Source organism: Drosophila santomea, chromosome X (assembly GCF_016746245.2).
Source record: "Drosophila santomea strain STO CAGO 1482 chromosome X, Prin_Dsan_1.1, whole genome shotgun sequence".
NCBI classification, from domain to species: Eukaryota; Metazoa; Arthropoda; class Insecta; order Diptera; family Drosophilidae; genus Drosophila; species Drosophila santomea.
In genome coordinates this window covers 20,832,020-20,856,388 of record NC_053021.2, presented here as the reverse complement: position 1 = coordinate 20,856,388, position 24,369 = coordinate 20,832,020, and the positions used below count along the sequence as shown (strand labels likewise).

At 42.3% G+C, this 24,369-nt stretch overlaps 2 protein-coding genes and 1 pseudogene across 2 annotated transcripts; 2 read left to right on the top strand and 1 right to left on the bottom strand.

The window, feature by feature from the left end:
• The first annotated feature begins 10,124 nt into the window (after nucleotides 1-10,124).
• LOC120457025 (basic salivary proline-rich protein 2) lies at nucleotides 10,125-10,511 on the top strand. The gene has a single exon (XM_039644186.2). The coding sequence runs from the start codon at nucleotides 10,166-10,168 to the stop codon at nucleotides 10,433-10,435; it is 270 nt and encodes an 89-aa protein (XP_039500120.1). The 5' UTR covers nucleotides 10,125-10,165; the 3' UTR covers nucleotides 10,436-10,511.
• Nucleotides 10,512-14,733: 4,222 nt separating this feature from the next.
• Nucleotides 14,734-15,450, top strand: LOC120456972 (annotated as a pseudogene).
• Nucleotides 15,451-21,796: 6,346 nt separating this feature from the next.
• On the bottom strand, nucleotides 21,797-23,796 carry LOC120456688 (protein misato). Its single transcript, XM_039643650.1, has 3 exons — nucleotides 23,653-23,796; nucleotides 22,868-23,597; nucleotides 21,797-22,808 (listed from the first exon to the last, which is right to left on the bottom strand). Exons 1-3 carry the CDS (start codon nucleotides 23,731-23,733, stop codon nucleotides 21,895-21,897), a joined length of 1,725 nt encoding a protein of 574 aa, XP_039499584.1. The 5' UTR covers nucleotides 23,734-23,796; the 3' UTR covers nucleotides 21,797-21,894.
• Nucleotides 23,797-24,369: the final 573 nt, after the last annotated feature.

Below are 24,369 nucleotides of genomic sequence, written 5' to 3'. Positions count from 1 at the left end.
TTTTTTGCGGCCATTTGGGCCTGGTTGTGAGCCATGTCCTGTGTCCTCCTTCCCCCTGCAGCCAAGCTGCATCCTTCGGCCGCCTGCTGTTTCAATTTTATTATGAGTGCAATGCCCATTTTTCTTTCTCGGCATTTTTTTTGCCTTCGAGTCTTTTCATTTTCGCCAGCGGTTGAAACCTCAGCGCATATTAAAAATAGATTAAATCACTTGCAAAATGTACTTGACCAATACACGGCCGAAAGCAAATTTGTCTGTTCGTTATAATGAACCACGTTGCGTATTCGTAAGTTTTAGACCGCCTGAACTATATACATTCTTGATCAGGTATAACTTTCTTAATTTAAAACAAGAGAGAACGCTATAGTCGAGTTCCCCGACTATCTGATACCCGTTACTCAGCTAGTGGCAGTGCAAAGGAGACATTTCCATACTGACAGTTTTTAGCGGTTTGTGGGCGTTAGAGTGGGCGTGGCAACATGAATCGACAAACTTGCGCTGCTTTTATGTCTCTGGAGTCTGTATGCTTAATCTTATGCTTAAGCTTTTGTAGTTCCTGAGATCTCGACGTTCATACGGACAGACAGACGGACAGACGGACGGACAGACGGACGGACAGACGGACATGGCCAGATCGACTCGGCTATTGATCCTGATCAAGAATATATGTATATACTTTATATGGTTGGAAACGCTTCCTTCTGCCTGTTACATACTTTTCAACGAATCTAGTATACCCTTTTACTCTACGAGTAACGGGTATAAATACATGAAATATAATTAGCTTGAGACTTTCAGTGATTACGGCATCATCTTCTAATTATGGATAAGAATATTAGTTCCCTACAGTCCCGCAAAAATGCAATTGTGCAATTTTAGATTTTATAGTAATGTTACACGCTCATTTAAAGCATTTAATTTATGTGCTAAGGGTTGGAAATTATTAAAAATGGGAGCAATAAAATCAAAAAAATAAAAAACAATATACCTTTGCTATCAAAAAATAGCAATAAGTGTTATACTCGTATTCTAATACAAATTATCAGTTTGGTTTCCCTATGACGAATACTTAAAAATAACTAAATATAAATATCTACAATTATTTTGCGACTGACTTTACAAAAAACACAAATTAAATAAGGTTATTTGAAGAGATACATTCACTCTTTCCTTAGCTAAGCAAGGGATATCAAATAGCCGCGGCACATAGGTATAGTGTGTGGTCTACTTCCTTCGAAGAGAAGAATTGGCAAGGAACAGCAACAACAAAAGTAAAGGGTTAGGTCATGTCTAAAAAAGTTCGATTCCTCACAAACTGATACTGCTCCCACTCACAAACCCAAATGCCAATTTGAGTGCAGTGAAGTGCCAGCGAGTAAGTGACTTTAGCCTGGCTGAGTGCCCACAAGGACTCGGGGACTCGGATTGATTGCCAGCCAAATGAGCATTGATAACGCGCCACAAACGCACACAGCTTAATTTATGCACACACACACACAAACACATTGTACATACACATTGTAAGCCGTCCGTGCAAAACCCCTTCTGTAAAGCTTGATAGAGCCCCAAGAAAAACACCTTCGGTATCATGGAAAGAAGTCAAAATGCACTCATGTGAATAATTCAATATTGGGAACAAATTGTTTTAAACACGTTTCATTAGATTTCGCATTGCAAATGCCATTACAGATGTCTGTATGTGCATAAGAATGTTGTACTGTGTACTTTTCGATCCTGAGATGCAGGCAACACACGGAGCAACCGATGCATCCTTTCGCTTATTGTTTTTGCCAGTGACAACTGAAAGATTGAATTGAACTTTGCATTCGAGCGAATGTGGATGCGAATGTGCCTGGGAATGTGCCTGAGAATGGGAATGGCAATGGAAATGGGAATAGGGTTGTTCTTGTTCGGGTTTGCGGATGGAAATGCGAACGGGAACGGGAACGGGAACGGGAATGGGAATGAGATTGGAGCGGCAGTGCCGTAATTGTGAATTGATTGCTCGAGTGTAGCGAATTTTCCGGGGAACTTTTCCCGGGGGCAGGGCGTTGCTGGCAAAGTCGGGCGATCAATTCGGCAGTCGCCTCAATGCGATTTGTCTTGTGTCAGATTTGAGTGACAGAGCCGTTTGTTTGCCTTTCGCTGGCTGCACGTGGCCAAAAGGATGTTCAACGGGCGGCACACACATGCAGCTATGCAGTGAATGCATTAGTCCTTTGGCAGGCGACAAAAATGTCCTGTTTTCTTCAATTTGAACAAAACTTGCAATTCGATTGCCGCCTTGTGATATTCATGCCGCTTTTTCTTGGCTGCCTTGCAGCAGGAGAGTGTATCCTGCAGCCTACCTACCAAAAACACTCGGCGGTGTGTTTTCCATCTTTCCCGAAAAGCTGCCCCAAAAGGCACCACACATCCGCCCACTAATTCCCCCGAAAATCCAGCCACCAAACCCAGGCAACCCAAGGACTTTTTCAAGTGGCTCCCAGGGCAGAGTTCGCGTTGAGGGCGCCAGGTTCATTGTGAGCCCGGTGCATTAGGGCGCTGGATAATGCGTTTTCCCTACGCGACCACGCCCCCATTCGCCCGGATCCCTTTGTCTTCCTCTCGAGATTGCTTCACGCCAACTTTTGCCTCATAATTTGGCAGTTTGTTGTTTGTCGGCATTTTGTATTGTATTATTGTTGTCGCTTGTTGCTTTAATCTTGGGCCCCCCGATTCCCCCGTTTCCTCCGCTGTCTCCGCCCATGAAAATTCCCCTCGGCTGCGACTCATTATGCGCTTAATTTTCGCTTTTCATTTTCAATTGCCATAATTTAGTTTTATTCTGCTTCATTTTCAGGAAAAACGAAGGGCGGCCGTGGCAGCGGCAGTTCACCTGGCGAAAGTTTTGCCGCAAAAAGCGCAAGGAAAACTGGGGGGTTAGGCATTGAGTTCTCAATTCTGGATTCAGGTTGCGAATGCGGATAGGGATGCGGATGCGGATGCGGATACGGAAATGGGGATAAGGATGGCATATTTTCATTTCAAAACCAAGCTGCGTCTGATTACATCATAAGAAATGCGTAATAATTGCGTTAACATAACGGCCTTCGCGATGGGAACCAACAGCAGTAGTAGCCTGGTAGCCGGGTATCCGGATGAGATGGCGGAGCAACTTTCAACCAGACCCAAGACATCTCCATCTCCATTGCCATGTTCCATACTCCATGCTCCGTGCTCCATGCTCCACCACCATCCCCATCTCCCAAAGCGCCGTCGAGCACGCAATGTGGGTGGTGGTGCATAGTGTATAGCATATAGCATATACCATATAGCACTGGGAAAAGGCATAATATAAAACACCAAATTGTCTTCGCAGCTTTCTTTAACGTGCCAAGTTGGAATTTCATTTACGCATTAATTTCAAGTGGCGGATAATAAACTCTTCCTTTTATTTCATATCGTTTTGTTAAGTTTCGCTTTATTGCCACAGTTTCAAAACGGCAGATAGGCCTGAGATAAAAATATTAATTGAATAATTTAGTTTTATTATCTGAAGCATTCTTAGGAGTTTCTATAAAACAGGTATACCTGTTAGATTATTTATTAGCCCTTGCAGATAATATTAATAACTTAACAAAGGCTTTTAGGATTTTTAAATAATTATATTCTCTATAAAGTGACATGAAGTAATGAACTTAACAAAGGCTTTTAGGATTTTTAAATAATTATATTCTCCTTGATCCAAAGGTATTTCTATGTTATTTATCAGAATTATAAACCAAGTCTTACATTTCATAAACTCGACAGCTAATGATGGCCAATCAAAAGTGTACACAATTAATTTATGGGCAGCTTCTTTCAGTGTACTGCTGAACAGGGAACATGGCCCATAATCTGTTCTCTTATCTGTCGGGTGCCACCTGTTGACTCATTACCATTCCCTGGACAAACTTCTCCTCCTCCTCCGTTATCAATGCAAAACACAAGGTGGTCGGTCGGTCGGTCGGGTAAAAAACCGGCTAAGAAGCAAACAACTGGCCATAAATCAGAACCAATGAAATATCATTAGTGCCAGACTCGGAGCCAGAAGAAACTGCATTAGGAGCTGGCGAAAAAAATAAAAGAAAAGAAACACGACACGACACGACACGAAATGTGTACCGCAAACTGCAACAAAAAGCGATGCCAGGCTCCCTTTGCTTTTGGCTCACACCCGTGTTTCCTGGCTGTAAAAACTTGAAAAATTGATTGAGCGCGTGAATAACAGCAAGTGAAATGGCTTGCTGAGGGCGTGCGTCCTTCGGAGGATCCTTTTCCAGGGGGTTTTCCAGGGAGTCTACGTGGAGCAGCAGATATGTACATGCTCGCCCATACAAATGTATCTGCTTACGACTCTCGACTCGAGTCGAATCGGCGGAAGGCAATAAAATGTACAATGTGCCAGTTGGTGGGCAGAAAAGGGGGACTACAGGGTATCTGCCAAAGCCACCCAGAACTGCAGCTTGCGCATTTGTATGCGAAAAGCTAGGGAAGATATGAAAGTCGAACTCTGACTTTCCCTACAAATGCAGGCACAATATATTATAATACTAATTTTTTATATTTAAATATAACAAATATTCGAGTTCAATAAACGTGTTGTGTGCATTTCCATTTTCATGATTAATGTTAATGTGTAAGAAAAGTAAGAGGCATCCCAGGTGTAGAAGTGTTTTTTTTTTTTTGGCCATATTCCGGCAGTTGGAAATGGGAAACATAGAACAGAAAAACTGCAAAGAGTTCTACTTATCGGCAGGATAGAACAAAGGGAAATAGTTGAGTGGCTTTCTGCCGTCCTTAGTCCTGGCCAAAAGTAACACGGCACAAGCCCAGACACATTGAGACAGTCGAACAGATATGGCAACAGTATCATTCCACGGGATCCCCTTCGCCGAATCCATGGATCCCCTCTCGCATTTCCATGGAACATGGAACCATGGATCCATGGACAGCCCGACCCGCTTGACTCCCCGGGCATAAACAGCACGTAGTCGGGTAGCTAAAACACCACGTAGCATTATCGATGTAATCACCGGATAAGCTAACAAGTTGCCAAGATTTTCACGCATACTCCGTTGCACAGTGCGGCGGCAGATAAGCGGGAAAATCGGGAAAAGCGGGGAAAAACGGGAAGAACGTAAAGAGGCGACTGCAACTGCTTCGAAAGCGTGTGGAAAACAAAAAAGTTTCAGTGCAAACTTTGCCCACACCCTCCACCTTTGCCATGTCTAGTTTATCCTCACTATTCCTGTTCTGTTTGGCTTTTTTTTTGTTTTTTTGACTGGCATTTTATAGTTTCGCAGTCGATGGAGGAGAACCAAAATGATGAGGGCCTTAGGAGAATTAAATGGCTATGCACCAGGAGTCACCCACCCAGCAACGCACTCAGTATGGATAAACTGTTGTTATAACTAAAAACGTTCGAGTTATTGATACTGCAAATAACATATAGTGCGGAATTTGTTTTCATTCTTATGACTTTCACTGCAACTTCCACTGCAACTCCACTGCTCTCCCTTGCGAAAAGTACTTTTTGAGCTCGTGTGTCTCCAGTGATGGAGAAAGTTGGTGGAGCGTTTAACCGCTGAAAAGGAATATCAATTAAGGGGATTTACTAAAGCCGTAAACAACTGTATAATTCATTTTTATTCTACAGGCAGGCATTTCCGATGGCATACTGATTAAAGGTTTCAGCAAAGCGAAACCATAAATACATAAGTTAGCTAAAACTATTAATAACGAGCGGCTTTCACGTATTTAATTACCAATTTTTTACAGAAAAGTCAGAGGTTGAAAGTTACACTTCCACTCACTCTTTTCCCAAGATAGTTAAAATCCGTTCTTATGAGTTATATTGGAAATACCCCCGGGATGGCCCGAAACCTCGATAGATCATAACCCAATCCTTTTCGACTGAATGAGCCGCCATCATGCCAACATGCATTACAGATTCTTTCCTTTAACCGCTCCCCTTTTCTATCCACTTTGTTCCACTTGACTGGAAACCCTTGGTTGCTTTCTTTGGGTCAGCTCCTCGACGGCCACCAAACTGATTAGGAAAGCCAACAGAAAAATAAAGGATAACGAATCGCAGGCTAGGACGAGTGGCAAGGAGTGTGGCAAAACAAGAGGATTGAGGGGCGGACTCGCTTGCACCTCGTATTAAAGAGGGGGCAATTTATGGCCACACTTGGGGGAACCGAACCGAACACGAAATTGCAAATATTTAGCCATATACTTAAACGGCAACACACGCAGATATATGTACATATAAGTGCACTTTCGAAAATGGCTTCTTTCAGCGGACAGTATGAAGTGCTATGTAAATCTGTCCTCTGAGGCTTTCACTTTTAGTTCTGTTCGGAAAAGAGCGATACCTTTATATTTTTAAACATTGCCCTAATGGAATGCCGAAAATAAGACATGAAGATCGCGCTCCCAGTGCGACAGTTTCGCTCAGTGTACTCCTGGCACGAGTGCACAAGTGCTCGAATGTAGAATGTATGTATCTGTCTATTGCTCATGTCTATGACAGCGGAGGCGAAGCCGCAGCGACGTGCCGCAAAATATTCGCCAAAAGCATGCAACCCGAATTGGAGGGGCGGTGCATGGTGCATGCTGAATTGGGAAATGGGGTGTTGGGTGATGGGGGGATGGGGGATTGGGCATGCTGGCCTTTGCAACATGTTGCCTTTGCCCTGTTGTCTCGCTATATTGTTTCGACGGCGTGCGCATCAATTTCTAGACAAATTCAGCACACACCAACTTCAAAAGGACCGGCTAAAAGAAGTAGTATGTAGGTTCGTTCGTGGATACGAGTGGGAGCTCCAAAAAAGCAGCGAATTCAGTCGCTGGTAGGTGGCTGTGGCTGCGCTTCATGTGTGCAATATCAAATTTGAAAACACAAACACAACACGGATGGCCGCAGACACAGACGGAAACCAGAGGGGGGTGCGGAGGGAGATAGGTTGGGGCCAGGACGCCAAGGATTCCCCCGGTGCAGGCGCTTAAGAAGTTTCAGACATGAAATCAATTTGTCTTCCAACTCCCACGAAAACGAAAACGAGCCAAGAACGGCAAATGCAACAGAAACAGAGGGGAATCCCCATCCTCGATACCCCACGACGCCAAACGCGGAATGAAAAGAGCCAGAAAAAGCAGAGGCGGTTCCCAGATATTATCAACACGAATCGGGAATACACTCATCCAATCGATGCGAGCTTACTTGCCATTCGGTTGAATGCAAAATAAAGGGAAAAATATAGAAGAACTCGAAGTGCACTGAGTAAGGTAATCTAAAGTCGTTACCATTCTCCTTACTGTAAAGCACTAATCAGTACTTTTGTTACGTTTTCTCAGTTTGAACTCTTCTTTGCATGAAAGGCAGCATGGATATAATATTTCTGCATTTAAATAAATAAAATATTGTGTGTTGGGCGGAGACTTTTGTAAACTTAGTTGGTAATCTGTAGGCTAAAAGCACAATCGGAATCGTATCATTCTGGTTTCTTGGCCATAAAATAGAGACTACTGTTACTTAACTGAATACGGTGGATGTCCTGCCATCGATGGACTTTCAATAGCATCAAATGAGCGGGCAGCCCGGAAAAGATCCGTGCTCACATCCGCATCCGCACTCACATCCGCATGCACATCCTCATCCCCATCCGCAGGGCTCGACTCGAAGTCGGAGTCAAAGGCAGTCATGTGGCAACTCGCATGCTGGGATCCACACATGTGAAACGGTTTGTGGTGTTGCAATAACTTGTATTTTAAGTTTACTCACTGCTGGGACTCAAAATTTAATTTCATAGTGCGATGCGTTGTTATTATTTTCCATAATAACATTTCTGGCCCCAGTTCGGTTCACTCAACCGAGCTCACTGATGGTTTTGGGGCTGCAAATGGGCGTTTGCCTTGATACATAGCTCGGTAGTATAGTTTGGGAGTTATCGTAGTGCCGAGTGTTTTGGGCGAAAGTGGAAACTCGAAATTGGAGCTCGGCCTGCGGACTGACCGATTGTGCAATCGAATCAGGCCTATTAGACCCCGTTTGGCGCATTAGCAGTACGTACCGGATGGATGTGGGTGCGGATGCGGATGCGGATGAGGGTGCGGAGGTGAGGCAGCCGATCCCATGACCATGCGAACCGGACTTCGACACCAGACACTAAATGCCTCATCAGCATTCCGGTGAGTGTTTATCTGAGTGTGTGAGTGGATTTGCGTTTGGGTTAATCAAAATGTGACCGATGGCAATGTCAGTTGACCGCAAATCAACGGGACGTCCGGGCAGCCCATTACCCAAATAATTAAGCCCGTTAAGGCATCCTTTTAAATCGTCCTTAGCAGAGTCCTGCAAGCTGCGTCAATAGCCTGCGTTGAATAACTGAGCTGCGAAGTGATTTCATGCAACTCAAAATCAAGAATCAGCTTAATTCGGTATCGGTGTCCGTAACTTTAAATCTCTTATTCTGTAACACACGAAATACAACACTATACAAGCTAGTTTGAATCAATTAATAGCGCAGAATTTAAAATTAAGATTTACCACACTAATATATTATATTTGAATTAATAAAGCCATAATTGAAGCGACCGTCAATTCTTAAGGGGATTATACTGTCCTCGCACGATTGAATCAAAACTGAATCCTGGCATCTAGAACTTTGTATCGCACCCTGCGAGTCCCTGTAGTTCACCCATGCCCTCGATAAAGCAACCACATAACGGCAGCCACATAGGAAAAGTGGAAAGTGCGGTGCTCAAGGCGAATATCCAGTCCACCGCCGAGCTGGTTTTAGAGCGTCGAAATTGCCTTTTTATTGACAATTCACAGCACGCGCCGTGCAAACAGATCATCAAAGGTTATTACGAGTACGGAAAAGGTCCTTTTGTTGCTGTTGTAAATAGATTCATAAGCAACACTACACGTCGACAATCGCGAGACAGGAAAATAAGCGAAAAGAAATCCTGCAAGTGAAAGTGTTAACACTTAGGGGACTCAATACACTCGCTGCAAGGATACTGAATATATGTATGTATCCCGTACATACATATATGTACGTGCATTTCTTCGCTGGATAAAGGCAAATACCAGTCTGAATGTCAAAGTTTGAGCCTGGCAGTACTTTGAAATATTCATAAGAATGTACACTAAGGAAAACAGGATTAGAGTTGGAAACTAAAACATGCCAGGGGAATATACATTTATGCTGGGTGGGAAGGAACAGGAAGTAAAATAATTTAAGCAAGAAAAAAAATAGAGACACGGAAGCTAGAAAGAGGCTTCAATTTAAAAAAAAAAAACACAAAAAGCAAGAAGCCAAATCTCAATGTCGGAACATTTTTTTAGTACCAGAGAGACACCAGACTTTTCCACGAACTTTCACACCCTTACACGGAAAACTCACACACAGTCATAAAGCAATAAAGCGGAATCATGTGCAGAAATTTTTATAAGTTGGGTGTAGCATCCAAGTGGCAAATGCTCCAGGATTTTTGAAATGCGTGGAGTGGCGGATTTGTGGGGGCAAGACAAGTGCAAGTACTTTCCACTTTCTTTTGGCCAAATCCCAGCAAAGAGCTTAAGGTTTCAGCTCAATTGTTTTGCCCGACTTTATTTCATTGCCATTTTTATATTTCCACATCTCGGGCATGTGTGCTGAGAAAGGATTTAAGCGAAATCAAAATGCACATTTAAAAGAAAAGAAAGGAAGAGAAATTAATAATCTATGAAACTTGAATGGTACCTTTTCATAATCTGCTCAAATTTAATGGAAACTAAACAGAATAATAAAAATGTTAAATCTAGAATGCATATTTCATGCATTGGATCTCATTCGAAATTGCTTCAAGAAGACATGAACGTGTAGTTCTATAACCACGAGGTTTATTTGTTTATTATTTTAAGATCATCAGTTAGCAAGGTATTTCCGTTATGAAGGCTTTACACAACTCCACTTGGGGCAGTAGCTGCATCACTGTTTGCACAAAGTGGTTGTTTGTCCATCAAAAACATGGAACTGCAAAACACCTGCAATCGATCCGATTCCGTAGAGATCGCCGAGGTATATATAGGGCTCGGGAGTTGTTAGTGAAGTCAGTTGAATTTGCTCAGTCAATCATCTACAAAATCAAAATGCGTGTATTCTTCCTCGTCGTTCTGCTCGCCTTGGTGGCTCTGGCTGCTGCCCGTCGTCCTCCAGGTCTCCAGCAGGGAGGGCAGGGACCACCTCAGGGTGGACAACGCCCACCTCAGGGACCACCTCAGGGACCACCGCAGGGACCTCCTCAGGGACCTCCCCAGGGACCCCCGCAAGGACCTCCTCAAGGCGGCAACTCATCCTCCTCCGAGGAAGCTTCCTCCCAGGAGAGCTCCAGCGAGTCCTCCAGCGAGGCATCCGCCTAAATACTCGATCGCCGAGTCCTCCACATAAAAACATTCAAAACTCTTTGAATAAAGATATATATTCCGCTTATTTCAATTCAAACCCGTCCACCGATTCCATTAGCCGTACAAATTTCCATTTCAAACTCCGAGTAATGCTAACTCCGGCCAGAGGAATGGAAATGGGTATGGGTATGGGTGTGGGTGTGGGTATGGGTATGGGGGCGTGTCTCAAATCGGCTGCCTAAATAAGAAATCATTTTATTTGAAAAGTTTCCCATCGGCACGCCCCCTCCAGCTGCCGCCCCCACTTTTCGCTGACAGAAGACGGCGACGTCTGCGTTTGCGACACCAGCAACATCGGGTAAAACAAAAGCAACAAGGCAACAGCGTTTCAACAAAGCACAGACAACAACAATAAGGGCAGCTGAAAGCGGTACAAAGTACACACACGACTTGGAAATACCCATTATATGTACATACCTATAAAATAATAACAATCAAGAACATTTCATCCTTTTACAGAAAAGCATAGAAACAAAAAACATGAAGCTTAAAGCAACTAAACTATAAAGACAACAAACCAAATGAGTATTAATATAAAACTTTTTTTTGATAAATAAGGATTTAATACTACGTACTCGGCAAAAGCTTACTATTTAGTTGTCAATCATAACAATCAAGGCAACTTTTAATTAGAGATTAGTTATAATTCAAAGAATATTTCCCAGTAAACATAAAACCTTATACACACGAAGCACTTCGTGACCTTAACTAAAATATGCAATTAAATAAAAACCAACGATAACTGGTTTCAAAACAACTTAATTTATATATAATATTCTACGGCTACGGATTTCCATCGCCCCTTATCCATTTAGAACACAAATAATTTGGTCGACTTTTAATGGGTAATGAGATAGCGCATATCCTGCCAAAGAAGTGACTGCCCAAAAAAGACCAAAACGATGAATAGCAAAGGCAACAAAGTTAAACTGTAACAATAACCAAAGTCAAAGTTTGTCGGCAAAGTTTTCGCCTCTTTCGTCCTTGTTGCTCTCCTTGTTGTTGTTGCATGCGTGCGGCTGTGTGTGTGTGTGTCCACAGGATACAAATTCATTTCAATTGGATATATGTAGAGAAATGGGTTTGAGTGGCTTGGCTGAACGAAGTTGATGGGAAGTTGGTGGGTACGACGAGGAATCTGTGTAAAATGAGTTTGGTTTTTTCCCCGCATTTTATTTTATTTAATTTTTTTTGTGTTGTATTTCCTGCTGCCATTTCTGTGTTGTACTTTTCAAGATGAAACAAGTTTCACGTGGACGGAGCCCTTCCCCTGGGCCGCAAAGCCATCCTGCAGAAGGATCCTGGATTTTGGATTCTGGGCCAGGACATGCCGCATCGCATACCTGCAGACTTCGCTTCACTTTCCTTTGGCAGCGAAATGCCAAAGAAATGCAAATAAAACTTTTCTTTTGTTTTTCTTTCGGCATTTTGCCCATCGTGGTTTAGCAGCTTAACCCTTACAGGGCCCACACGCCCAGCATCCGCCCACCGAGAAGCAACAACAAGAACGTGGAAATCGCAGACAAAAACGACGCAAACAAAAAACTGGAAAATTAAGTGTGGCAATTTTAATTTCACTCAAGATGCAGCGAAATCGCTCGAATCGAAAGTGCTGGATATGTAAGGAAGAAGCTAATGAATTGTATTGTAACGCGTATACAGTATAATAATATTTTAATTTTAAAAAATGTAGTTTATTAAGATATATCTACCGAAATATCTATTCAGTAGGAATACATTTATAAAAGCTGAACTGTAGGGCTGAAAATCCGTGAAAAGCCTTAAGTTCTAAAACTTAATGTACATATGTATAGGTTGTTAATTCCTACTGTAGACCACCAATCTTAGCCTTATATTTATAAGCATATGTCATATTATAAGCATATAGTCGTAAAACGTACATAGCAAAACAGTGACACAAGGTATTTACTCGATTCTTATTCAACTAAATATAAATAAAATTAAACAGTTTTTTTTAGTAATACAATAAAGTATGAAACGTTCTGAAACAAACTTGGAGAATCTGCATGCTTCCTGGCTGTTATAGTTCCCGAAATCACAACGTTCATACGGACGGACAGATGGACAGACGGACAAATGTTTTTACCGTTTATAGGGCGATTTTTCTACGTGTTTAAAGCAACTCCAAACAGCCATTTCATTTTCTAACTGTTCATTACCAGCATTTGACTGACTCTTCCACCCACACACACACACACACACAGCCAGAGGCATTTGGAAAAAGTGTAGACAAACAACCATTGATGCACCACGAGCAAAAACTTAATTAAGCATTTTGTTGTACGATGCTGCAACAAAACAAATTCCTCTTTAAATAAAGCACCGAAGCAATTTATTCCAATTAACAACAACAACTTCATGGCATGCATATGTGCGAGCGAGCGAGACGGTGGCTCTGGAGAGGGACGGAAAGCCACGGGCATCGCATGGAAATAATTGAACAAAAACACTTTCCAACACTGCAAATGACAGTTGCGTAAATTCCTTGAAAATATTCGAGGTCAGGCACAGAGTTTGCTGAGAGAACGCCAAATGTAAATCAAAATACTTGAAAGTAGAGGAATTTTTTTTTAAAACAAGAACCCGGTGAAAGTTCACTTACCACCACTGCCAATGACGTTGGCTTTTAATTCAAGAACTATTTTTTTAGGCAGAAAAAATAAGGAATCATAATATACTTGAAGGTGTAATGATGTGTAAAATGCACTAATAAGTAGTAAACCATAGAGCCCGAAGAGGATTTTGTGTACTTCCGACATATATGTATATAACACTAATCCACTGTCCAACACTACAGTGAATCAATTCGGAAGTATGTATGTAGAGTTAATCATGTATGTACTATGACAGCTAAAAGATTCCTATTCCGCTAATAAACTTTCCAGAGTTTGTTACGATTTCACTTCCCTTAACGTGTTTTCAACTTGCAGTGTTTGCAGAGTTAACTTTCATCTAAGCTTAGCAAAACCACTTGTTCAAACATCCTTATTCATTGTGGAATATTCTTAGGTAATTACACTCATCCCAAAGAGACAATTGAAGCTTCATAAACATCAATTCCACTGACGCCTGGTCGCAAAGTGCATCACATATCGATATCTAGCTCAGATATTGACACAAGGAATGTGCTGATTCTTTTATGTAAGATCTATAAAGCAATTCAAACAGCTGGTAGAAGTTCTACGTACCTTATTATATGGTAAAAGCATTGTCAAGATCTGAATGCAAATAGTTATACCCGTTACTCGTAGAGTAAAAGGGTATACTAGATTCGTTGAAAAGTATGTAACAGGCAGAAGGAAGCGTTTCCGACCATATAAAGTATATATATTCTTGATCAGGATCAATAGCCGAGTCGATCTGGCCATGTCCGTCTGTCCGTCCGTCTGTCTGTCCGTCTGTCCGTCTGTCTGTCTGTCCGTCCGTATGAACGCTGAGATCTCAGGAACTACAAAAGCTAGAAAGTTTAGATTGGGCATACAGACTCCAGAGACATAGACGCAGCGCAAGTTTGTCGATTCATGTTGCCACGCCCACTCTAACGCCCACAAACCGCCCAATACTGCCACGCCCACACTTTTGAAAAATGTTTTGATATTTTTTCATTTTTGTATTGGTCTTGTAAATTTCTATCAATTTGCCAAAAACCGTTTTGCCACGCCCACTCTAACGCCCACAAACCGCCCAAAGCTGCCACGCCCACACTTTTGAAAAATGTTTAGATATTTTTTCATTTTTGTATTAGTCGTCTAAATTTCTATCGATTTGCCAAAAAACTTTTTGCCACGCCCACTCTAACGCCCACAAACCTGCACTTCTACTAGCTGAGTAACGGGTATCAGATAGTCGGGGAACTCGACTATAGCGTTCTCTCTTGTTTTTAAATAAATTGATTTAAAAACGCATTTACTCAGCGTTTCGTTTCACAAAATACTTAGTTACAAGTATATTGTATATAGTAGTTCCAGTATGCATACATATAAATTTATATTTAAATCATTCAAAAAGAAAGTATTTATTTTTAATAAATTCATTTCAAATTGGCTTCGAATAAATTCTTTTAGCCAAATATTTTCATTTTGGATATAAACATAAACATGAATCAGCAAATGTTTACAAAGATATATTCCTTCTATCTTATGGAAGCCCATGATGAAGGCCAATGTCAATTGCGATGTGACTGACTTGGAAAGTGGAATTTACCAAACCACACTGGCGTTAGTTTGCTCAACTCGAAAACGTCACCGATGGAACACATGTGCCGCCGAGACTTTTCCCAGACGGTGGGTATATATACCGCTGGCTTGGGATGCCGAGATCAGTTCGAGTCCGTTCACTATCCGATAACGAAATGCGTACCCTTATCCTGGTTACCCTTGTTGCCCTGGTTGCAGTGGCCTCCGCTCAAGGACCCGGAGGTCTTTGGGGTCCACGTGGCCCAGGTGGATTAGGTATTGGTCGAGGAGGACCAGGGCGCGGACCTGGAGGACCAGGTGGTCTGGGAGGACTTGGTGGTCTTGGAGGCCTTGGTGGTCTTGGAGGACTTGGTGGACTTGGTGGTCCTGGAGGACTTGGTGGCCCTGGAGGACCAGGTGGTCCAGGAGGACTTGGTGGCCCTGGAGGACCAGGTAGCGGCCCTGGCGGACCAGGTGGCCCAGGAGGACCAGGACGCGGACCAGGTGGACCCAGACCATGGGGACCGCCATGCAACCAAACCACAAGCACGACAACAGAGGCCTCCACAAGCACTTCCAGCACCACAGCTTCCAGCACCACAGCGTCCAGCACCACAGCTTCCTCCACTACGGTGTCCTCCACCACAGAGTCCTCAACGGAATCCACGGCTACCACCACAGCATAATTCGCTTGACATGTTCCCGTTCGAGTTTTGCCTATTTGGTTTTAGAAATGAGTGTTTATATTAAAAAGCGAGCGTGCATAAGAAAAAATCATTTTTTTTAATCCACCATATTTCCAAAACGGCGTGAAATATGTATTAGTGATTTTTTTTTAGCCAAGTAAATTCTTGAGCGTTGTGAATACTCCAAAGGACCTTCATCTTTGGTTGGTGTATGATTATCTTTCTGTATGAAACCAGAAGAAATATTTAACGAATACATGCATTTCGTGAGTTAACTAATATTAGGATAATTAGATAAATGGCATTACATATGCAATTTTAGTGTTCAATTATCTACTGCCGACTAGGAAGTGCACTACTGATGATTAAAAACAAATCATTACGTGGGCCAATTGGAATTACACCTGCCAAAGCCGGACTCGTTTCTGGGAAGGGTGAAAGCCAAATTGTTTACCATTTAATTGCATCTGGTCAATTTGCGACGCAACTTTCTGCTGCCCTTGCACACAAAAGGCACGTAAGCTGTAGCCGAAGGTAAAGGAGCTAAGCAGGATAAGCCCGAGGAGCAGCAACATGGTTAAGAGGCATTAAAAGTTATAAAACAACAAGATTATGGCTTTTCCATAACGAGCAAACACTCACTCAACTGGTTTTTTTGCAAGTGAACAAAGGAGTTTTGTGTGGCTTCTACTAAGTACTCTTGTTTTCAAATTAAGCCAGGATGCGTTCATACATTTCGAATATCATCTTCCAGGTCTTCGGTTTCTTATAAAATGTAAGTTTGAAAGAAAACCAATTCAATGAATTAATACGAGTAACGAAGTATTTCTCACTTCTGGTTACTTTAAATGTTGGGTCTGATGTCGATACCCTTTACTAGTTATACCCTCTTCTCGTAGGGTAAGGGGTATTTTAGATTAGTTGCAAAGTATGTAACAGGCAGCGTTTCCGACCCTATAGTGCACGCAATATCCGTTAGCAACATGGTACAAACAATACTTTCAATTCCTAAAATTGGCCAAATCACTTAATTTCTGGGTTTCAAATAACCGAAGTATCGAGTATCTGATAGTCGAGGAACTCAACTTTATCATGTCTAAAGTTTCCGAACCATCCGGCACTTTCAATTATTTCTTCATGGTGCTACTTATCCAGCCTCAGATAAGAACTTTGCACCTGTTGGCCTCATCCTGAACGATATTAGTATGACATAAATGAATTGCTTAACACAAAAAGCATTAAAGAGGACGATAATTCTCTTCCAATGTTACCAAGTGTCAAAAACGGAGAGAAAAGAAAAGGAATAAGTTGACTCTTAATGCAAGGTAGATACCAATTTAAACCCAGCAGTGATGGACATTTGATTAGATTGCAATAATCTTTACAAATTTGCTAAAAAATGCTAAAGTACATCGCCTTAGAAGATGCGTTAATATCCATCAAATATTTATACGGATACTAATACTTTTTTTACTGAGTGTTTAAAACGTTGTTATATGCCCTTGAAAGCTTACACATCGTATAATTCCTGCCACGTTACATATTAATTAAGTAGACACCCATCGGCAGTGGGTCAATGTAAGCGGGCCAACGTTAGTTGGTCCCTCCTCAATGACCACCAGTTACGTCCTTATCAAATCACGCTTCATCCATTTAACAATTAGCACCGATAACTAATTTATGGTCAGGATGCCGCATCTGGGATACGGTTTTGGTGAAAGGGGGAAAACAAGACGCGAGTTGATTGTTTTGGAGTGGAGCGTTTACACGTAATAACCATTACAAATGCGCGCACTCCATAAATCAAGTGAAGCCATCTCCTGGAGGCGCCCCTCCATTCTTTCCGTCTCCTCCCCCTTTCGAATGAACTGGCCAAAAACCCTGCCCCCATGCGCCTCCAACTCGCTCCTGGGCACTAATTACAATTCAGGACGCGTTGCACTCGAAAGTTGTTGCTCATTCAACACTCGACTCCTGGCGCTGAGTGGTGGAGTCGGAGTCGGAGTCGGAGTCGGAGTCGGGAGGGGGAGGTGGTTGGTTGGCTGGGCGGTGGGTGGTGGGATGTGGGTGGTTAACTTCAAAGTGCCACCGCCTTCTGGATGGCTATTTCCCCCAAAAGTGTTGTTGTAATTAAATCATGTGCCAAGTGACGTTCTCACAATCGTCCGCTTCTTCTTTCCCATACACTTAAACAATAATCCCAAGTTAGTGTTCATCATGGAAAAAGAGAAAAAAAATCATTTTATTAGATGAAAACGAACACAATAAATTAATTTTTATAAAATGGTAAACAATTTGGAGTACAAAAAATACAAGAAATTCGCATATTAGATATTAGAACAAAAATCGAATTACTCCACATAAATAAATGAATATAAATATATTTGACAATATTTACCCACCACAACCGAGACGCCTTTTCAACGAGTACAATACAGGATGGCATCCACTGTTAGCCGTCCTTTGGGCCGCTTCTGTCGTCCTGTCGTCGTCCTGTCCTTTTGCTATCTTCTCAGATGTTGTGGCAAATTAAGTTTGCTTTTGTTCCAGATTAAAAAGGCATTGAAATGTCGACATCGGCATTGAAAGGACGATGGGAGGCAGCCCAATGAGTGGGTGGTAGTAAGCGGCAGTTAAAATGACGCCTTCGGCCAAATTTAGCTAACTTTGTTAAGTTTGTTTTGGCCGCGAGAGTCGAGTGTCGGCCGCCGCCTCCGAGTAGCTCCACCGGATGATGAAGTGCCCAGACGGCGATGGAACCACAGATATAGCCGGATGATGAGGATGCAGTGGGGGGCCAGGACGGGAAGAAATTAAAAATCAACTGCCGCGTGGGCGAACAAGCCGAGCACTTAAGTAGCTGACCAACTGAGTAATTGAAGGAGCTAATTGAAAACGAAGGGATAAAGGGATGACGGAGCTTAGGATACACAGGAAAACGTAAAGGGGTACATTACTGGGTGATTTCGTTTTCTGCAATCAGAATTGCTTGTCAACTTTAAAACAGGACACCTAAGAACCCCTCAACATAAGGGGATGATTCTCGCAATCATAGATTGATTATATATCATAAAATAAAGATACAGAGATAAGCCAACTTATAGAAGAAAGAAAGTAACGATTGGACAAAACTAATATTAAATGAAGTTTAATGGTAGGAATGTTATCAACATATGTACATATGTATCTAAGCAAGTGTAACAATTAAATATTGTTTAAAAAAAATATAGTACCAGAATAGTAATCACTTATATAACTTGGTTTCTTAGATTGTTGTGTTTGGATTTAAGAACATCAGTCTTTAGCGACTTTGAAGCCTTTGATTTGGTACTGATTCACAAGCTTGACGTCCCTAGTTTTAAGCCTTAGCCCTGCTAATTTGGATTCATTTCGACATAATAATTGGTATCCAACCAGTAAAATTAAATATCATCTACCCAAGAAGCTCTAATTTCTTTAAAATGATTAGATCAAATCCGTGGCATTTTAGACCATATGCAAACACATAATTCGTCAGGCAAACCCATCTTATGTCTGGGAGTTCGACCACAGGATCTGGTTCAATGGTCTTATCTGTAGAATATTCCATTAGGCCGTCCATTTTCTGGTTTCCGCAAAGAACGTGGTATCAGGATATGCTTGAATCCGTACAGAAAGAAGTTGTACAACCAGTGACAGGATTCTCTTTCTACACCAAGCCATCATCACTCCTGACATACCCCAACTTGAAGGTGTCTAGCTGAGCTTTATATCGTATACATTCGTGAACATTGCTGATGTGCATATCGAATAATTGCCTTGCTTAAGGCAAACGCCACAACGAACTATACCACTTAATGTCCTTTGATTACTCCTACGATACAATTTCGGTATACCAGTTCTAGAGTTCCTATCATCCTCTCACGAATAAGCTTCCTATCCTTTTTATTGTTTATATTTTAATTTAATAATTACAAACAAAATTGACATTCAAATTGGAATTATAGATTTGCAGCTATAAACATTGTTTGATTTAAAAACTAAACTAAATGTTCATTATGGATTTAAATTGTTTCCATATTGTTTGCAATTGTGTAAAAAGAATCTTACTCTATAGGGAAGAACACGTTGACTGGAATCACCATTTCAATTTTCTCAGTGCAGCAGTGTCCCAGTAAAAACATTAACTTCTTGTGCGTTTTAGATTGGAGCTGTGCAAATTTGGCCTACAAAATGAAACTGTTTTGCATCACTCGCCTTAATTTAGCTCGCATTGCAAACGCTTAAAGATCTGCCTGGTTATTAGGTTTCAATTGCACAAAAGTTTGACACTCGGTGGCCTTGTGTGGATCGGAGCTGTATTGCAGGAGCTGTATTGCAGGTCAAGTGAGTGGCAGGATGTGCAGTGACAGGACTGCATGCTAATGCAAGGACTCGTCCCAATTCAAACGCAGACCGGACCGAAAGGAGAATGAAAACGAAAACGAAATTAAAAGCTGCAAAAAACAATATACGAAATATATACACTCCACTAGCTCCGCAGTGGAGGCTATTCAATTTGGAATTTCGAATTTCGAATTCCACGCACATATTCCATTAAAGTCGTTGGCGTAATTTTAATTTCGGGATTGGTCCTTTTTCTTCGGAAGCACACCAACAGCAGCTAGAAAGCAGCTGCTGCTTTAAGGACCTCGGATAAAAAGACGCCAGAATGTTAAAGGAGCGGTGCCAATCAAATTGAAATTTAATTTGCACAACAATGTGGACTGGTGCGCCGGGCTGGTGCGGAAAACTTGACCGGCAAACGGAAAACACTCACCCAAATTATTAACCCCCTCCTCCAGGCCCTAATCAGAATCAGAATCCCATCCACATAGTCGCCGCCCGTTAGCAGTCCATAAAATTGTGATTTACTCCCGTTGAGATTTCAATTACTGCCGCTTTATTGGCAATAAATTTCCGTATAAATTAAGCGGCCCAGCTCCCGATCCGATCCGCAAGGGTTAAGGTTAAACAAAGCGGCCAGTAGCCGCACGTAGACGTCGCGGAAAGGTGAAGTCGGTCAGGAAGGGTCCTTTGGGTTAGCTGAGAAGACAGCAACCCAGCCAAAAGGGGGCATCGAACGGAGGACAAATCCTGGTTGTGAAAGTCCACAGAGTTATGGTTGGTATTTAAGTAGATATGTGTTTGATACATCTCTTTTATAAGGAATATTTTTGTATTAACTGATAAGTTTTTAAACGACTTAGTTTCGAAGAAAATTAACATAGAAATTAAAAAAATTAAAGCACACGAATATTCTTTAAATTTATGTTAAGAGCAAGCACATATGTACTATCTAAAAATTCATTAGCCCCAAATCTATTTATTCTGTTTTGTGACTATAATGTCTACCGATTTTAATAAAGACCTTTCCAATAAATAAATATGCCCCTGGCATTTTCCAGGATAGCAGGAATAAAAATTGATTGCCATGCAAATAAAAATTCACCGATTTCTTTGGGCACGTCCATGTCGTCATGGTCGCACAGTGGGCGAAATGGCCAACACCGGACATAAAATTTTATAACGTGTTAATGGTGAAAGCAAACTTTTCTCGCATGAAATAAAATCGAAATATAATAGGAATAGAACACTATTTTTGGGCAAACGAAAGTACTTAAAAGGTGATCTATCTTCGAATTTTATTTTTATTATACAAAAAATACAGAACCATAAAAATTAGTATGCCAACAACAAAAAATATGTAAATGTTCACTGTTTAATAAAAAAGTCAATATAGCCAACTTTTCATCTGAAGAACTAAAAATATAAATTTATACAAAAATTTGTAGTGAAAAATGCTTGACCGCTCACAATTCATAATGCCTAAAACGACGCATCAAATTTGCCATTTTGACCACTGTGCGTTGTTGTTAGGAACTTCATTGAAGACTCTCAAAATTTCTCTGTCCAGACAAAACTGTTTTTGTTTTGTTTTGGATTTTCCTCGCCTTCCTGGAAACGCGAAAATATCAAAGCCGCTTCCGAGACTGCCAATCACGAAGTGCCGCGGGTGGGGCCACAGCCCATCAACTTCCGCTCCGGGGAAACCTAACCAACCTGACACCTTCGAAGACAAGGATTGTGGTACGCAAAGCTTATACTTACAAGCCGTAGCGATGGTTTCGGGAACTCTTTAAGCTAGGCAAGTCTAACGTGCATCAGTGAGTTCAGTATCACATTTCATTTAAGTCGTAAAATGCACAAGATTGAAGTAATACTTTGAAAATTCGACATGTTTGCTATAAGCATATCTTCTAAAGGAATTGCAATTTAACAGAAACAAAATAAATATGCATAGTAACTGAACCAAACTAAATAATTTTTCAAAAGTAGCTGGCTTAAATGCATACAAACTTATAAATCATTTCTTTAATACTAAATCGAGGTCAAAATAAATCCGAAAGACAGCGAATTCTCTTGGATTCGACTGCATACGAGTGTTTATTGTGTACATTATCCTAGACTTATCACAAACTATTGTTCCCCAGAACAGGGAAATCTTACCATCCTATAGATACTGCGAATCTGCGTAAAGGTCGCGGAACTCAAGCAGCTGATCCAGCGCAGTATCGTACTCATCCCGCTCCAAACCAGAATTGGAGTACGCTTGCAACTTGGCCAGTTGCACGCGATGCGTTTGGGCGTGCAAGTTGTCCAGGTGCTCGCCCAGCTTGGTGGAGTTCTGCAGGGCGGCCAGCATGGGTGCGGAATCCACACGAGTACTTGACTCGCGTTCCGCCCCCTCAGGCAAGCGGTATCCAGCTCCTGAGATACCTGCTCCAAACATTTCATAAGGAAAAGGTAGTTGCGTCTTTAGTGGCAGTGGGGTGGCTGCCGCATTTGTGACACTCCCATGATAGCTGCACTGGTAATACAGCTGAAGCATATGGGAGACACTATCGCAGCCATAGGCAGCCATCTGAAGTTGATCGCCAGCCTGCTCCCGGGGGCGTTTCAGACGTTCTGCGGGAATGCCACGAGCCGTCACCGATTGCACCACGTAGGATGTGCCTGGTTCACAACCAGGTGTGAGTTGAGTGAGCAGCGCGTGGTCGCCACTCTGGTCTAGAAAGTCTATCAGATCCTGACCCTCCCTCAGGCCAAATGGAAGAGCCAGTCCTGCTGCAGTCATCTTTCTGCCCGCTGGAGTAACGCGTTCGCAAAAGCGAAGCAAAGACTCCGGCGTTTGTCGCAGGCGGTAACTTAAGGTGGCCGTGTCGAAAAAGGCAGCCAGCAGCGCCGATGTCTGATAGAGGTTATCAGCCTGCCACTGGAGGCCCGGCAGACTGCGCGACTTCAGATTATTGTTCCGCCAGATGGTCTCCAGCGTGGACAGGGGCGTGAACATCATAGCCTGCTCGCTGAGTTGATTGTATCCCAGTACATTGTTTACCACCCGAATGCTGTGCGACAGGCGGGGATCTGAGAAGTAGGGAAACTGTGTTTATATGCTAGACTTTTTTTTTAATAATATTGCTTACCCGCTTGGGCATAACTAGTGATCCTGGGATAGTGAAGTGGCAGCACGAAACTCGCCCGGCTGTACTCATCGTTTAGGTGCTCCAGGCACTTCCCGGCCAGCCCGCCGAAGCCATCGTCAATGTCAAACAGCACCTGGAAGCCCTGCAGGCCATCGCACTCCTCTACATACAAACGGATGCGATCGCAGAACTCCTCGTTGAAGGAGACTTCCTGCCATAGTTCTGTTCCGGCTGAGTAGGTACCAAGTGCTTGGGCAGTCGGATCTCGGACCAATCCCGGCAAGACATTTAAAGTTCGCGGGTGATACCGGGTGTAAAGAAAGTCCGCCCAACTATTGGCCGTCTCTGCCAGCTGGTAGTTCTTCTCGGGCACCACTGCATTCGTGAGCAGATCCCGCTGATACTCGGAAATGGCGGCCTTTGGCTGCTCTTGCACTTCTAGCTGCTCCGGCTCACATACGCCGCTCTCCTCTGCCCGCTTGCGCGCCTGTTCTAGTAACTCTCCGGTGCTCAGGGACAGCAACTCCTCATCGCGCTGCACAAAATTGCCGTAGAGCTCGCCGGTGATTGGGAGATGTCCCAGGGTCCCAGCCAAATCCACGGACAGCAGGCGGGGCGTGTATGTGGTGCGATTGAGGTCGTTCCGCCCTTCCCGGTACAAAATATCATTGTTGGGCAGCTGCTCCTCGGCCACCTGTTCGATTTCGTCGCCGTACCTGAAGTTGGCCTCCTGAAAATGCGGAATTCATGAGGTTCCTGGCTGCCAAGTAGCTCATAATATTCACCTGCTGGTTCCAGAAGTGTGCGCCCACGTAGTTCGCGTACGTTCCGAACTGGAAGGTCAAAATCTCACGTGTATGGTCCATAACAGCCGGCAAAAGTGACTAATTTGGATGCAATTGCGCGAGCCCGCGGAACAATCGATTGCCGCGGACATATCGATAGGCGCATACGCAAATAAACGCTCTAACCATCGACTATGGGATGCCCTGTAATTAAATTCAAAATTATTGTTTATAATTGCAAAGTATATATTTCCACATTTTTATCAATCTCCTTTATTTACTTATTAAAATTTGTATAGTCATTTTAATTACTTTATTTTATGTTGATTCCCACAGAACATAACAAACAAAAATCTAGCCCGAAAAGCGCTGACGGGACAAAACTCAAAACTATACTTAAAGTTGATACGGGAAGTTGATATAGGAAAGTACAAAAAAGCTGTAAATTAAACATATTTTTATAGAAATTCTCGGTTTCCATGGTGAATTCGGCGGACGATAAATAAGGCAGAAAAGTGGGAGATTACTCTAATAAATTAGCAAGGAAGTCAGGATGGTAAACAATTTTGGAATTTTTATAATGACAGCCTGCCTTTAATAGTAATCCGATCTAAAATACTTTTTTCACATAAGTTAAATATTAAACGAATTTATTACTAAAAACTGTAATTTAGCCGGAACTATATTTTTAATTTTTTTAATATGTAATGAATTTAG

Coding starts and splice junctions, on each gene's coding strand:
- LOC120457025 (XM_039644186.2), top strand. CDS start 10,166: ATGCGTGTATTCTTCCTCGTCGTTCTGCTCGCCTTGGTGGCTCTGGCT.
- LOC120456688 (XM_039643650.1), bottom strand. CDS start 23,733: ATGGACCATACACGTGAGATTTTGACCTTCCAGTTCGGAACGTACGCG. Junction 23,598..23,652: donor CACACTTCTGGAACCAGCAG/GTGAATATTATG, acceptor CCGCATTTTCAG/GAGGCCAACTTCAGGTACGG. Junction 22,809..22,867: donor CACTAGTTATGCCCAAGCGG/GTAAGCAATATT, acceptor CCTACTTCTCAG/ATCCCCGCCTGTCGCACAGC.